General features: G+C 43.7%; 1 protein-coding gene across 1 annotated transcript in view; it reads left to right on the top strand.

Annotated features, from left to right (window-relative positions):
• The first annotated feature begins 1,879 nt into the window (after positions 1–1,879).
• The window catches only part of LOC103970785 (metal tolerance protein 4), a 29,429-nt gene continuing 13,979 nt past the window's right edge, over positions 1,880–17,329 (top strand). Inside the window, exons 1-3 of the mRNA XM_009384704.3 lie at positions 1,880–2,162; positions 2,703–2,875; positions 3,056–3,254. Coding sequence (XP_009382979.2) covers positions 1,937–2,162; positions 2,703–2,875; positions 3,056–3,254 — 598 coding nt within the window. The 5' untranslated portion in view covers positions 1,880–1,936. The remainder of the gene's footprint in view (positions 2,163–2,702; positions 2,876–3,055; positions 3,255–17,329) is intronic.

Here is a 17,329-nt window from a genome sequence, read left to right as displayed (position 1 = left end):
TCTAAAAATATTTTTATCGAAATGAAAAAAAAAGATAACCTTGATAAAAACAAATATGTGGGACACCATTTGATAAAAAAAATAAATTAATAATAATTTGTTTGGATGATTGTTTGAGAATATATATATATATATATATATATATATATATATATATATATATATATATATATATTGGATGTTTTCTGAATGGTACATCTTTTCATATTCCCAAACAGTCACCCATAATAAAAAAAATTAAAAATATCTCCAAAAATTGTCATGTGTTTTTTTTGCTCATTTAATGGGTCGGACCACTCCAACCGTTTATAATGTTTTACGTGTTTTTATCTAAAAAATAGTGTAAGACTAGTCAAAAAATATTTTTAAAGTAACTATTGATTTCACGGTATTTTTATTTCAAAAATATTATGAAATCAATATTTAATTCAAATGTACAGTATTTTTTTGATTAAAAATTCATAAATACGATAAAAGAATGCAGAGGCCAAGGAACTTTGTAAGATCAGTGCCAATGAACTTCTCATCAAGATAATTGAAAGTGAAAAACTTCGGATCATGTAAAAGTGCACGATCAAAAAACGAAGCAAGTAGTATGCGATGTTGTATCTTTGCTACTCTATGAAGTAGGTGACAAAATTGATAAAGAAGATGGTACAATCCTAAAGGTGACTAAAACTATTAAAAAAATAATAACTTTTGAAGAAATATTTTCAGAATATTAGAAATATAGAATGACTATCTAGGAATTATAAAAAGAAAATTCAAAAAGCTGATTTTTTTCTTGTAATCGCCTAACTTTTTTGGATAAATATCCAAGATTTTTTTTTTAGAAAGTTTTCTTGCCATTAAAAAACATTTTCCTTTTCGGAACAAACAGTGTCATTTGGCAGTTCCCCAAAATTATGGAACAAGAAATAGAAGTTGGGCTACCAGCAGACCTGACTAAGGCCATTGAAGTCTCGCAGAAGCTTCATCATGTCACTCCTGGAAAGACTCACATATGTCTCCAGAAGTGGAGAAGGAAACAGATGTCTCTTCCTATTTTGTCTTCTTTCTTACTCGGATCATAACACTGGCATTAAATGGGTTTGGCAGGAGGAATCTTTCATGTCTTGCAACTGCGACTCACTGCTCTCACCTGCCAAATGGAGGCAAAAGACCATTATAATATCAGGCGCAGCGGATGAACCCCATCTCCATTGAGGTGACACATGAGTCCATTAAATATACTATGAAGAGAAACACTGACTGCCACCGCTGGTGTGCACTCTGCAGGCCGTCGGTAGTGCATGAGTTGGTCTCTCAGACTGATACAACCACATCTGATGCTGTGAAACCCATGTCATCGTCATGAATCATGTAGACACCACAGAAAATAAAACCTACCCAAGCAGCTATCCGCCTTGTGGTTGCACCAAAAAGTGGGTCCCGAATACGAAGAACGACACGTATGCCAATATATCGGACCAAAAACGCGTGCCCCATAGATAAATTTTTGAGGGGGTTAATATTTCCATGAGTTATGGTTGAATAAATAACTAATACAGTAAACAGATATTGGATTATAATTTATTTTTTAAAGAATTATTCAACCAAAAAACACACCTCCTAAAACAGAGCGTTGGCATCTCCTTCACCTTTAGTCTGCCCATAAATTATAACGATTGCAGTATAATTATATTTCTAACCTCTGATTACTGTCTAAAATCTGAATACACATCACTACATTTATATACCAAATTAATTAATGAAAGAAAAAAAGGACAAATAGGAGCGACAATAGCGAGAGGCGGGATTTGTGCTATATCTATATCTATATATATCCTCGTCGATTATTGGGGAGCTTTCTTCGACGTTTGTATCGGATCATTGGTCTCATTTAGCTCGGAGACACAGAGGGAGAGAGAGAGAGAGGTGGGAGGGGGGAAGAGAGATGGAGGGAGGGGAGAATGGGAGAGTTGCAGAGGAGGTGAGGGTGCCGTTGCTGGTGGCAGATCGGGGGCGGAGCGCCGAGGCGGCAGCCAGGGTGGCGCGGAAGAACTCGGTGCACTTGATGAGGGGCGAGTTCGTAGCCCGGCTGCCGGAGAAGGTGAGGCTTGGCGTCGACCCCGAGAGGCCCTTCACCATCGACGTCTCCCGGACCAAAGACCTCAACGAAGGTCAGGAATCCTTCACCAGTGTCCTCTCCCATTGCTTAAAGATCGGCTTTTCCCTCTCCCTCTTTCTCTATATATATCGTCCAGTTAATTTCAGTCAATGTCGATATTTCTTTGGAGTTGATTGCGTTTTGAAAGATCACCGCAACCATTTATCTTCCTAATTATGAGTTTTTTGTAGCTGATATCGATAAGATTGGCTAAAAGCTTCAGCTTTTATTCCTTTTTCTTTTCGCTCTGGATGCAACGATGGCATGAGCTATACAGAAACTGTAGCGGTAGTTCAAAGATATATCTCTTCTGACATCAACTGAGATGATTGACTTACATATCCTATTTGATTCATTTATCTTAAATCGCGATTCCTAATCATTTCCCCTTTTTGTTTCCAAAATTTATTGTCATTTTCTTATATCCCTCAATTTTGACAAGTTGTTGACAGAAAATGATGGTTACATCAAAGAATCAAGAAGTTGATGCTGGTCTCCAGGTTGTGTGTTCCAATGCTTGCTCAAATGTCCTCTTTCTTATTTCTCATTGCAGGAGAAAAGGAATACTATGAGAAACAGTTTGCCACCCTGAGTTCTTTTGAGGAAGTAGATTCGTTAGGAACACCTAGCAACGTTGATGAGGCTCAGGATATTGAAGAGCAAGTACAGAGTGAATTTGCAATGAAGATTTCTAATTCCGCAAATGTAGCTCTCTTGGCATTAAAGGTGATCTTTCATTTTTAGGTTTTAAATGTGATTGATTTGTATAGTTTCATCTTTTGCTATTGTCATCTCCTTGGAAAGGAAATAAAACCAGAGAAATTTTTGTGTGACTGTTTGAGCTTGTTAAGTTCATCATGGATATCTCATGTACAACTTGCAAATTGAAGTGGATTTTGCCTACAGATTTATGCTACCATACGAAGTGGATCGATAGCTATTGCTGCGTCAACGCTGGATTCATTACTAGATCTTTTGGCGGGTGGTATCCTCTGGTTCACTCATCTATCCATGAAGAATATCAATATATACAAATACCCAATTGGCAAGCTACGCGTTCAACCAGTCGGGATCGTCATATTTGCTGCTATCATGGCTACCCTTGGTGTGCATCTGGCTTTCTAATTTTATAGCATTATGGTTAATTAGGCCTAATTATTGCTTTATGGACAATTCTCATGAAGTTTTATTCATAATCAAGAACAAGGATTGTTGTTTGTTTCTAAATGTTGTGGAATTTTTGGATATACAAAATTTTTCATGCTGGGTAAGGCACAGTATTTGCAATGGGTTGTTTTGCCTGTCTCAGTAATTATGCCTATAGCATGCTGAATCATTTGCATTGGCATGGAGGCAAGCACCCATACCTAGTGTCAATACCCACCGGTACTTTCAACAAGTGTAAAGACGGAATATGAAGAAGCTCACTAGGTAAAGTGAACTTTAATCACAATGGTTGAGAAAGCGAAGTGAGACTTGGTGATCAAGGGCTATTAACTTGTTGCCGTATTGTCACGAATAAATATATACAAAGGGTGTTGATATAATGTTTAATATGTTTGTGTCTTTTGGTTTTGTTCATGCTTTACACACCATGTAGAGGGCTTTAGTAGACTTGACAGTTCCATTTTGGTTGGATTTTATGGTTGTTTTAGTCTTGTAAACGTAAGTTGTATGCAGTGGTTGCATAAAAAAAATTTGTCCAAAAACATATCATCTAGGGAACCATTTTAGGGGCTTTCTAGCTCCGCCGAGTAGTGCAGAGTGTCAGCTAACATATCACCTTGGAGCTACCCAAGTGGCATGTGGTTGGATGGGCTTTTAGGGTAGTGTCTAGGATTAGTTCGTTGTCTTGTTGTACAGTAGTGTCATGTTGACGCTTGTGAGGACTTTTAGCCGTGGCGGACCACCTTGGACCATTTATCGTATGATTGTTTAGAGCTTACAAAGTCTATGTTTGTAATATGTATTATATATCAAGTGTTTGTTAAAATATCTGCTTGTGAGATCCATAGTTAAATACTCCTTTTAACCTGTCTTTTCTTTTGCAAGTCTTTAATGGACTATAAGAGATTTTGAGGAGGTCGACCCTTTGCGAACAAACACGCAACGGTGCCACATGACTTAGGCAAAACATGCTAAGTCTGTGACATACTGTCACGGACAAACTTCTAAACAAGGTGTTTGATGTAATGCTTATGTATGTCCGTGTCGTTTGGCATGTTCATGCCTTGTACAGAATGTAAAGGGGCGGCCGAAGGCTTAATAGTCTCATTTTAGTTGGGTTGGTGGCCTCTTTAGGCTTGTAAATAAAGGTTGTGTCATGTAGACACGTGCGAGAGCTTTTCGGTCTGTAATGGACCATTTTACCCTTTGTTGTGCCACTGTTCAGAGCTTGTAAAGTCTGTTTGTATTTTGCATTGTCTATAAAGTGTTTTTCGGACATGTTTGCTTGTGGATCCCGATTGAGGCGTTCTCTTTTACCCGTTCTCTCTTTTGTTGGTCCTAAGGGACAATGGGAGGCTTCGGGGAGGCTGACCTTTGCGGACGGACGCGCGAGGGTGCCGCACGACTTAGGCAAAACCAGCTAAGTCCGTGTCATATGGTATCAGAGCGGGACAAGCACTCATAGAAACACTTGATATGCAAACGTGGGGGACCTAGTGGGGCTGCATGGAGGGCAGTCAGCAACGCGCGACCGTTTGAGGGAAAACGGGCATGGAGATGTAGGGAAAAGAGTCGCTCAGAGGAGCGGGCATCTGACATTGGCATTCAGAGGAATGGCCAACCCTTCGCGCGAGAGGCACCACGAGAACAGGCAAGCTTGGAAGAATGCGGAGCGCACAAAGGTTGGGATGGCTGAGTTTGAGCTACGGCTCAACGTTGACAACTATACTTGATGGTGCTCTAGGCAAGCGAGGCGCTTGGCAAGAATGAGACCATGCAAGGTGGAATGAGTTGCGCAACGACCAAAAGAGTTATGCAAAGCTCACAGAGGTGAGGGGAATTGCTAACTCGAAGAATTTGGTACTCATGCATGGGCTTGTATGCGGACGACGGAATGTTCGTGGCCATCCCAAGGCGACCGAAACTCGGCGCCATGGAGCATTGAAACTTTCTCTTCGGCATGTGAAGGATACGTCCGTCGGAGGCTAAAGTGTGCAACGAGTTCAGCATGTTGCTAGGCCTTGAGGGGTGCAGCGGTGGCTGTATTGACGTGGAGGCGCAATCTAGCAAGTGCGTTTGCAAGAGGCAAAACAATGCACAGTTTGTTCAGCAGATCGGAGTAGTCCAAGGGGATGGTGATCTCCGAAACGAAGAGAGATGTTGCTCCAACGGGACAGTTATCCAGGAGGGATAAGTCTCGGCTGTCCAGAGGGAGAATCATGTGAGATGGACTTCACATGTTGAGGAGGAGTACCTCACAAACAACAACTCCACGAAGCTCAATGGACCGAGCAAGCAGCGAGGAGTTGTCGCATGATCTCGCTCGAGAGAATGCATTGGTGGATGCATTGCGAGATCAAGTGGGGGAGCGACCTAAAGCAACTTAAATGAAGGCACACTTGGAGTCGATGTAGAGATCGGACTCAAGGGAGGGCTGACCCGTGGAATGGTGGGCACGAGAGCCACCATCGACTCAATGCAAAAACGAGGAGCGGAGCAACTTGGGTGTAACTTGGCGAAGTACTCAAGCCGCTTGAAGGGAGCCAGCATAGAAGTTGGAACATGGAGCAGAGGCACAGTGCTTTCCTTAGACAGAGGTCAAGGACATGAACTCTTGCAGAGGCAAGAGTAAGATCATGTTGTTCCATGGGTCCTTCATTCTGACGGAGCAGACTCATCTTGCATGGTGCCAAAGACGAAGGGAGCTTCGGGGCACATGCACCTTATCTCGGAGGAGCATTTGATGGAGGAACTAAGGCGGCTCAATTTGCGGAGGCGAAGTTGAGTTCAAAAGGCCTTAGCACGGGGCAAGAGGACGCAGAGGCAAGTACTCTTGAAGAATATGCCACAGTGTTGCCATTCGAGTTGCTATGAAGGAAGCGGTGCACAGTGGAGATTGTGCTGGTAGGGGCAGAGGCCCAGGATCCAGACAATGGTGCACAACTCACAGTGAAGTCGGTGGACTTCGGGAGCTACTAGGCGACGGACTGTCCTAGAGCGGTGCTTCATCTAGGTGTGACCCAAGAGTGGGTGGATGAAGGTCGATTGCCAAAGGAGCGAACAAAATCGAAGGTGGAGGAGACCCTGCGATGTATTGGCAAAGGCCATACATGGAGGGTTCACAATTCGAGTTTATTCCACAAGGATCAGAATGCAATGGAGATGTCACCAGGAGGCGACATGGTGCAGCGGATCGTGGTGGAACAGTTCGTGGCAATGCGATACACACAACATAGTCCCGGGAGGGACTAGATCATATGGAGGTATGATCGGGAGCTACTGGGAGCTCCGCTTTGGTGAACAACACGACGGTAAGAAGGGCTATGGATTCAAGGAGTGAAGGCCATGGTACCGCAGAGGCGGGTCTTCCGGGCGTGCACGAAATTTTGCATCAGATGAAAACCTTGGTCATCAGCATATGGGGGCTGAGTTCCACCAAGGGAAAAGTTCGAATGCAAGTACCAGTGAGTCCCATGAGAGGGACTTGATCATGCAGAGGTATGATCGAAGCAGCTGGAGAGTTGGACTGCTCCAGAGCTCATATTCGCTTAAGGGAGCCCGACAAGTCAGAGGACAAGGTCGAGTAAGCGAACATTGCTACCAAGGAAGCTAAGGAGAACAGAATCGGTGCAAACCCTACAATGTGATGGCAGAGGCCATGCATGGGAGTTGCAGTCTGTCTTTCCATCGACAAAACAGACTGCTTGGAGAACACAGAGGTGTTGAAGCAGGAGGTCGAAAGGGGCGAGGAAGCGACGACGAGTCCAGAGGGACTTAGCTACCCAAAATCAAGCATCAGTTAGAATGGATGTGGACTCAGAGGAGTGCCACGGAGACATATCTACTGATCGTGAAGAAAAGGGATGCAGATGCGAGGCGACGGATAGTAGGGCCATGGGCATGGCAGCGCCATGGTACCGCAGAGGCGGGACTTCCGTCAAAGTCATTGATCCCTTGCTCTCACGGAGGGAGAGCGCTTGGTCGTGAAAGGGGCCGAGGAGGTGGAGCATGCAGAGGCAATCTCCAAGTACCGAGACAAGGCTGAAGGGCAGAGGCCAAGAAACTTCGTAAGACCGGTGTCAACAAGTTTCTCATCAAGATAGCCGTAAGTGAAGGACTTCGGGTCATGCATGAGTGCACGACCAAGGAACGAAGCAGGCAGTACGTGGTGCTGTACCTTTGCTACTCAGTGGAGTAGGCGGCAGGGTTGATGGAGAAGACGGTACAATCCCAGAGGCGACCTCATCTATCAGAGAATTACTCCAAGTTGGGGTGAAAACTTCCTGCATTCCAGAAGTTCAATGGCATTGAGAAGGTGAATCACAGTAGCTAACTCAACGCAAGGAGTGCAAACACTTCAAGTGCTTCAGAAGTGTGAGCAAAGAGCAGGCGAAGGCCAGTAACCAGCTCGATGCATGAAGTACAACCTCGAGGAGGCGGGCGAAGTCAAGTAACCTTTGCCTTCTCAACTCTTAAGAGAATGGGCGAAACCGAGTACCCCAGTTCTCTTATCTATCCAGCAGAGGAGCTCTGCACAAGTTCAAAGACCCTTCGAAGATAATGGAAGACAATAGTTGTCAAATCCTCACCAACGGTGATCAGTGCTACTGAGAGTAGATTGTCCGCTTCATTTCCCAACGAAATGCCAATCGAAAGCGGAAGTAATGCGAACCTACTTGGATGTGACAACTAACTGAAAGAAGAGTCAATGAGCAGATTTTGTGGAGGAAGGACCCAAAACTTCAGAAGTTTGCGAGGCGATGCTCGTTAAAGCTCCAACAAGCATCCACCCAGTTCAAGCAGCATGTGGAAATTTTGAGAAACTGGCGCAGTAAGAATGGTCTTTTCCTTCATTTGGTGGATCCGCAGGAATCAACGAGGATCAACACAACTCAGCCAACCCCACACCAGAGTCAGAGTCATTGGCGAGTTGAAGTAGCATGGCGGATCAAAGGTTCGACTACTCAAAAACAACAGCGGTGAGCAGCTGGGAGCCAGGAGGCGCATTGCAGCTGGAGCAGAAGATTGAAGACTCAGCAAAGGCGAAGAGTTGCAGTGTTCACAAAGGCTTCGACGAGGACGTCGAAGGGATAAGTGGGGGAGAATGTCACAGACAAACTTCTAAACAAGGTGTTTGATGTAATGCTTATGTATGTCCGTGTCGTTTGGCATGTTCATGCCTTGTACAGAATGTAAAGGGGCGGCCGAAGGCTTAATAGTCCCATTTTAGTTGGGTTGGTGGCCTCTTTAGGCTTGTAAATAAAGGTTGTGTCATGTAGACACGTGCGAGAGCTTTTCGGTCTGTAATGGACCATTTTACCCTTTGTTGTGCCACTGTTCAGAGCTTGTAAAGTCTGTTTGTATTTTGCATTGTCTATAAAGTGTTTTTCGGACATGTTTGCTTGTGGATCCCGATTGAGGCGTTCTCTTTTACCCGTTCTCTCTTTTGTTGGTCCTAAGGGACAATGGGAGGCTTCGGGGAGGCTGACTTTTGCGGACGGACGCGCGAGGGTGCCGCACGACTTAGGCAAAACCAGCTAAGTCCGTGTCAATACGGTATTAGAGTGAGACAAGTACATTTATGAACACTTCGCATGCAAATGTGGGGACCTAGTGGGGCTGCGTTGAGGGCAGCCAATACATGTGATCGTTTGAGGGAAACTAGCATAGAGACATTGGGAATAGAGTCACTCAAAGGAACAAATATATGATATTTGCATTTAGAGGAATGAACTAAATGCAAACACCCTTCACACAGTGATTTAAAAAGCGCAAGGCGCCAAGGTCTAAAAACGCCCGAGGCGCTAGGCGCTCGCCCGAGCGAAGCGAGACACTAAAATATAAAAATATATAATATAATTAATAAATATAATTATTTAAATAAAAATATGCTATTAAATTAAGAAAATCAAGTATAAAATCATAATAAATAAATAAATAAATTATAATTTTTTTAAAAAAAATATACTATTAAATAAATAAAAATTAATAGTATTAAAATTAAAATAATATATTATTAACCTAATAAATAAAAATACTATTATTAGTGTACAGTTAGCAGTATACTGTTAATATACTGTTAACGGTATAGTGAGAAGAGTGTGAGAAGACTGAGGCTGCTGAGGCAACGACAACGGTAGCAGGCGACAACCGTAGTTGGAGTGGGAGCGGGAGCGGTAAGCAACGGCGACAGCGGGAGTGGGAGTAGGAGCTGCGAGTGGCAGCAGGAGCGAGAGCGGGAGCGATAACGGGAGCGGCAACAGCAGTGGTGAGTGACGACAATAGTGACGAGCAGCGATTGTGGCAGTGGCGAGCAATCGGCGAGCAACGATTGTGGCAGCAACAAATAGTGATAGTAGCGGCGAGCAATGACAGTGGCAGCGGCAGTAGAGAGCAGCGACAGCGGAGAAGAAATCGCGATCGCAAGTGTTAGGATTGGGAAAGTCGGGGAAATCGTGAGAGGGAGCCTGATATCGGTGATTTAGTTGGTTTGATTGAACCAACTAAAGCTCTGGAGACCAACCATACCTAAAAATCTGGTTCGGTCGCCTGTTTTAACCCAAGCGCTCACCCGAAGCGCCCGGCACCTAGGCTCGGGCGAGCGCCTAGGCCTCTTTGAAGCGAGGCGCTCGGGCCTCGCCTCACCCGAGCGCCTAGGCGAGCGCCCGAGCACCTGTTGAAATCACTGCCTTCACGTGAGAGGTACCACAAGGACAAGCAAGCTGGGAAGAACGTGTAGCACACAAAGGTTGAGATGGTTGAGTTCGAGCTACAGCTTGATATTGGCAACCAAACTTGACGATATTCAAGGCAAGCAGGGTGCTAACCTAAGGTTGAGATTGTGCAATGAGGGATGGGTTGCTCGACGACTAAAAGAGTTGTACAAAGCTCATAGAGGTGAGGGGGATTGTTAACTCAAAGAATTTGGTACTTATGCAAAGGCTTGTATGCGGACGATGGACTGTTTGTGAGCATTCTAAGGCGATTGAAACTAGGCGCCATACAGTATGAAAACTTTTTCTTCAGCATGGGAACGATACATCCATAGGAGGTTGAAGTGTGGAGTAAGTTCAGTATATTGCTAGGCTTTAAGGGGCGCAATAGGGGTCGTATTAGCGAAGAGTCTCAATCTAGCAAGTGCATTTACGGTGATGAAAAATGCACAATTTATTCAGTAAGACGGAGTAGTCCAAAGGGATGATGGTCTTCGAAACTTCCAAATGAAAGGATGTTAAGAAAAAATTACTTCAATATGATAGACATCTAATAGGGATAAGTCTCGATTCTCCAAAGGATGAATCATGTGTAATGAGCTGCACATGTTGAGGGGGTACCTAAAGATGACAGCTCTATAAGGCTCAATGGATCGAGCGAGCGATAATGAGTCGTCACATGATCTCGTATGAGGTAATGCATTGGTGAACGCATTGCGAGATCAAGTGGGGGAACAACCATAGATAACACCAAATGAAGGTACACTTAATGCTAATGTGAAAATCAGAACCGACGGTTGACCCATGGAATGATAGACACAAGGGCCACCATCATCTCGATACACACCAAGGAGAGGGGCAACTTAGGTGGAACTTGGTGAAGTGCCCAAGTTGTAGGGAAATCTTAGGGGGCGACATCATATGCGCAGTGGAAGAATAGAAAACAAAATCCTTAATTCCCAAAGATATGTTCGACATCGTGCGAAGATTGGTGCACAAAAATCCACGAAACAGAAAATCACGTGTGAGATAGATTATGTTACCTAGAGAGATTGTATATCCCTGAATCCTTGCATATCTCTAGGAGAGGGTGAAAGAGGTCAAGCGCCCTCCTCTCTAGCGGTGATCCACACAACATGGCTGCGACGACGCTTCTCAAAACTCCAGGCCTACTTTGAGGTGGAGAGGGGGAGGAGAATAAGAGAGGCAAGCAAAAGGCTCTAGCCTATAAACCACTGATTCCCTCCTATTTATTAGAGGTCACTTGTCAACTTAACCCTAATGGATCCTGCCCTATTGGGTATTGGATTTCCATCCAACTACCCAAGCTTCTTAGATTAGTAGATCTCTATCCAATAATCTCTCGTGGGTGCTTATTAGATCTTATCCATATGATCCAATAATTCAGGAGCTTATTGGATATCCAATAAGATAGGGGCTCCGGCAGATATCTCATATCCGAACCTCTACTCATCGCAATGCCTACCATATGTGTGTAACCCTCTAGGCCCAATATCGAGTTGGTCGTAAGTCATACCTGTCAGAACTCTTTTTGGTTCAGTGAATTATTATCTCCATAATAATTCATTCAATTCATCGACTGCGAACGTACTAGGCCACTACGCCGCAGTCCCCAGACGATACAGGAGAATCCAATCCATTGGACCTGTTTGTCCTCAGTTATCGTGTATCTATAGTCCCTTATCCATCTAATATCTCAAATACTGTATACCGGGTATGGTGCTGTTAGACCCATACGATTTCTACTCGAGTCTCGCTCTAATCGGATTCTCCCGGAGAACTCTTTCTCTCTCAATCCGAATGACCCTAGTCAGGGATTTGTTTGAGCAAGAACACATGAGACATTCCTCTCATGACATCAAGAGTGGATAATCCTCTACCAACACTCAATAGCCCTTGTAAGGTTGATTGCCACTCCTAATGGCCGGCTTAGCTAGATCTGGGACATCCAAACCTAGAAGTCTGGTATCAAAGAGTGGAGCACTTATACAGGACATCCTTGGTGTCTCAAGTCTAAGGACCAGATATACCATTGGGACTATAGAATCGTTATCTGATAATACGGCATCATCAACCATTCAGCATTCTGTAAGCGGATCAATTAGTGAACTCATTTTCCAATGAGCACCTATATTGTATCCCTAGTGTTCCCACTCGAGCAGCTATAAGACCAGTTGTATCCATCATATGGACGGGTATACAGCATACTGGTCTGTTTGGTTATCTCGATGTCCCTCTCGAGTAACCTATGACCGGGATTATTTAGGATCTTTGTTTAAAGGCGAATCAGTCTCAATATCGTGATCTCATCACGATCTGATTCTCATTGCACAGATCGAAGGACATCATAATATATATATGCATATATGCAACAAGCAATATAAAATGATAAATGCCAAAATATAATAAGCAAAAAGATTACGTGTCAAGTCACACGTGTCATCTCTCACGTAATTGGCTTACATGATATATATGACTAGCAATCTCCCACTTGACTTAAAGTCAATCACCTATGTGTCTGATCCCCATTAGACCCATGTGATGCTCAAAGACAATCTTAGACAATGGCTTTGTCAGTGGATCTGCAATTTATCTTCGGATGGAACTCTTTCCACTATTACATCTCCTCGGGTCATGATCTCTCTGATCAGGTGGAACCTCCTCAGAATATGCTTAGATTTCTGATGAGACCTGGGTTCCTTCGCTTGAACAATTGTCTCGTTGTTATCGCAATATAAGGGAATCGACTCCTCACTACTTGGCACGACTCCCAGATCTGTGATGAACTTCTTCATCCAGACTCCCTCATTTGCTGCCTCTGCTGTAGCAATGTACTCTGCCTCTATGGTCGAGTCAACAGTAGTATCTTGCTTAGAACTCTTCCAGCACATTGCTCCTCCATTCAAGTTGTACACATACCCTGAATTCGACTTGCTATCATCGACATCAGACTAAAAACTTGAGTCTGTGTAGCCTTCAACCCTGAGGCTACTATCTCCATATATTAGTAAAAGATCCTTAGTCCTTCTCAAGTACTTAAGGATACATTTTACTGCTTTCCAGTGCTCCAAGCCTAGATCCGCCTGATACCTGCTCGTGACACTCAGAGCATACGCTATATCAGGCCTAGTACATAGCATGACATACATGATAGACCCTATTGCTGAGGAATAGGGTATCCTATCTATGTTCGCCCTTTCTTCAGGAGTCTTTGGGGATATACTCCTAGAAAGTGATATCCTATGTCCCATTGGTATGAGACCTCTCTTGAAATTTTTCATGCCAAACTTTTTGACAATGGTGTCTATGTACCTAGACTAGGACAAGCCAAGCATCCTCTTCGATCTATCTCTATATATTTGAATCCCCAAGATATATGATGCTTTCTCCAAGTCCTTCATAGAGAAGTGTCTAAATAATCAAGTCTTTACTGTAGATAGCATTCCTACATCATTCTCAATAATCAAGATGTCATCTACATATAACACCAAGAAGGTGATAGCGCTCCCACTTACCTTCCTGTACACACAAGGCTCATCTTCGTTTTTAACGAAGTCATAAAATCTTACTACCTCATCAAATCTTATGTTCCAACTTTGGGAAGCTTGCTTTAGTCCATAAATGGATCTAAGCAACCTGCACACCTTATTTGCGCAGTCCTTGGACACGAATCCCTCGGGTTATATCATATATACCTCCTCCTCAAGGTTGTCATTGAGGAATGTGGTTTTTATGTCCATCTGTCAGATCTCATAATTATAGTGTGCTGCAATGGCCAATAGAATTCAGATGGATTTTAGCATTGCTACGGGTGAGAAGGTTTCGTCATAGTCAACACCTTCCCTTTGACGATACCCCTTAGCCACTAGCCTTGCTTTATAAGTCTCTACCTTTCTATTTACTCCGATCTTTTTCTTAAAGATTCACTTGCAACCGATGGGTACAATACCCTCGAGCATATCAACTAGGTTTCAAACCATGTTGGAGTACATGTAATCCATCTTAGAATTCATGGCTTCTTATCACTTCCCGGAGTCTATACTCATAATAGCCTCCTCGTAGGTCTGAGGATCAATATCCTCAACATCCTCTCCTCCAATATGTCCCACATATCTCTCAAGAGGATGGGATCCTCTGCTAGACCTACGTAAAGTTGGAACTTGTGTGTTAGGTACCTGAACAGACTCGGGCTGTAAAGTAGTGCTTGAGCTAGGTTCTCCAACCTCGCTCAACTCTATCATGCTCTCATTGTCTCCGTCAAGAATGTGTTCCTTCTTAAGGAACATTGTTCTCTTAGCTACAAAGATCTTTTGGTCCTCGAGATGATAGAAATAATACCCACAAGTTTCTTTGGGGTATCCCACAAACTTGCACTGCTTCGTCCTTAATTCTAACTTATCAGGGTTGTGTCTTTTAACGTGGGTAGGGCAGCCCCAAATCTTAACAACCTTAAGATCGGACTTTTTTTCTTTTCATATTTTATATGGTGTAGATACTACCGACTTAGTTGGAACTCTGTTCAGAAGGTAAGCTTCGGTCTTTAGGGCATATGCCTAGAATGAGATGGGTAGGTCAGCGAAACTCATCATGGATCATACAATGTCTAGCAGTGTACGATTCCTCCTTTTAGATACACCATTGAGCTGAGGTGTATAAGGAGGTGTTCATTAGGATAGAATCTCATGGTCTTTGAGGAACTGGGTAAACTCTATACTTAAGTACTCACCTCCTCGATCTGATCGAAGAGTCTTGATACTCTTTCCAGTCTGGTTCTCCACTTCATTCTTATACTCTCTGAATTTCTCAAAGGCCTCGAACTTGTACTTCATTAAGTACACATGTTCATACCTTGAGAAATTATTAGTAAAGGTAATAAAGTAGGAGTAACCACCAATGGCATGAGTTGACATGGGTTCACATACATCACTATGTATGAGTTCCAATAACTTAGTGGCTCTTTCTCCAATTCCACTAAATGGAGAGTTGGTTAGTTTTCCACGAAGGCAAGGCTCGCAAGTTGCATATGACTTATAGTCGAATGGATCTAGATATCCATCTTTTAGCAACTTTTGAATCATTCTCTTATGGCTAGGTATGCATTATTCACTGCATCTCGTTTCCTCCTAGACACACTTACATTCATGATATGTAGAGTAGTGTCTAACATAAACAAACTATTATGCAATATTCCTTTCGTGATGATCTCATCATCTAATAATATTGAACAACCATTGTTCTCAAAAACTAATTTATATCCACTAACTGTCAAACATGAAATGGAAATAATATTTTTGATAATAGAAGGAACTGTTGGGAAATCATTGGGGGCGACATCATATGCGCAGCGGAAGAACAAGAAAACAAAAATCCCCGATTCCCAAAAAGATGTTCGTCGTCGTGCGAAGATTGGTGCGCAAAAATCCGCAAAACACAAAACTGCATATAGAGATTGTGTTACCTAGGGAGATCGTATATCCCTGTTTCCTTGCAGATCCTTAGGAGAGGGTGAAGGAGGTCAAGCGTCCTCCTCTCTAGCGGTGATCCACACAGCAGGGTTGCGACGACGCTCCTCAAAACTCCAGGCCTACTCTGAGGTGGAGAGGGAGAGGAGAATAGGAAAGGCAAGCAAAGACTCTAGCCTATGAGGCTGTGAATCCCTCCTATTTATAGAGATCCCGTGTCAAACCCTAATGGGTCCTTCCCTAGTGGGTATTGGATCTGCATCCAATAAGACAAGGGCTCCGTCGGATATCTCATATCCGAACCTCTACTCATCGCAATGCCTACCATATGTGTGTGACCCTCTAGGCCCAATATCGAGCTGGCCGTGAGTCATACCTGTCAGAACTCCTTCTAACTCAGTGAATTATTATCTCTGTAATAATTCACTCGACTCATCGACTACGGACGTACTAGGCCACTACGCCATAGTCCCCAGACGATACAGGGGAATACAATCCATTGGACCTGTCTGTCCTCAGTTACCATGTACCTATAGTCCCTCATCCATCTAATATCCCAGAGACCGTATATCGAGCATGGTGCTGTCATACCCATACGGTTTCTACTCGAGTCTCGCTCTAATCGGATTCTCCCGGAGAACTCTTTCTCTCTCAACCCGAATGACCCTGGCCAGGGATTTGTCTGAGCAAGAACACATAGGATATTCCTCTCATGACGCCGAGAGTGGATGATCCTCTATTGACACTCAATAGCCCTCGTAAGGTCGACTACCACTCCCAATGACCAGCTGTACTAAATCTGGGGATAGCCAAACTTATAAGTCTGGTATCAAAGAGTGGAGCACTCATACAGGACATCCTTGGTGTCTCAAGTCTAAGGACCAGATACACCACTAGGACTACGGAATCACTATATGACAATAAGGCATCATCAACCATCCAGCATTCCGTAAGCGGATCAATCAGTGAACTCATTCTCCAATGAGCACCTGTACTGTATCCCTAGTGTCCCTACACGAGCAGCTATGAGACCAGCTGCATCCATCATATGGACGGGTATACAGCACACCAGTCTATCCGGTTATCACGATGTCCCTCTCGAGTAACCTATGACCGGGATTATTTAGGATATGTGTTTAAAGGTGAATCGATCTCATTATCGTGATCTCATCACGATCCGATTCCCATTGCACAAATCCAAGGACATCACAATATATATATGCATTTATGCAATAGTTATAAAGTGATATACGCCAAAATATAATAAGCAAAAAGATTCTGTATCAAGTCACACGTGCCATCACTCACGTGATTGGCTTGCTGGGCACCTATGACTAGCAATCTCCCACTTGACCTAAAGCCAATCACCTATGTGTCTGATCCCCATCAGACTCCTGTGACGCTCATAGACAATCTGAGACAACGGCTTTGTCAGTGGATCTGCAATGTTATCTTCGGATGGAACTCTTTCCACTACTACATCTCCTCGGGTTACGATCTCTCTTATAAGCTGGAACCTCCTCAGAACACTTCTGATGAGACCCGGGTTCCCTTATTTGAGTAATCACCCCATAGTTGTCGCAATATAAGGAAGTCGACTTATCGCTATCTGTATCGACTCCCAAATCTGTGATGAACTTCTTCACCCAGACTCCCTCCTTTGCTGCATCTAATGCGTCAATGTACTCCGCCTCTGTGGTCGAGTCAGCAGTGGTATCTTGCTTGGAACTCTTCCAGCACACTGCTCCTCCATTCAAGGTGTACACATACCCTGAATTCGACTTGCTATCATCGACATCAGACTGAAAACTTGAGTC

The sequence above is a fragment of the Musa acuminata genome, chromosome BXJ1-11 (genome assembly GCF_036884655.1).
Source record: "Musa acuminata AAA Group cultivar baxijiao chromosome BXJ1-11, Cavendish_Baxijiao_AAA, whole genome shotgun sequence".
In the NCBI taxonomy this organism is placed as follows: Eukaryota; Viridiplantae; Streptophyta; class Magnoliopsida; order Zingiberales; family Musaceae; genus Musa; species Musa acuminata.
This window is presented reverse-complemented; position numbering and strand designations above follow the sequence as displayed.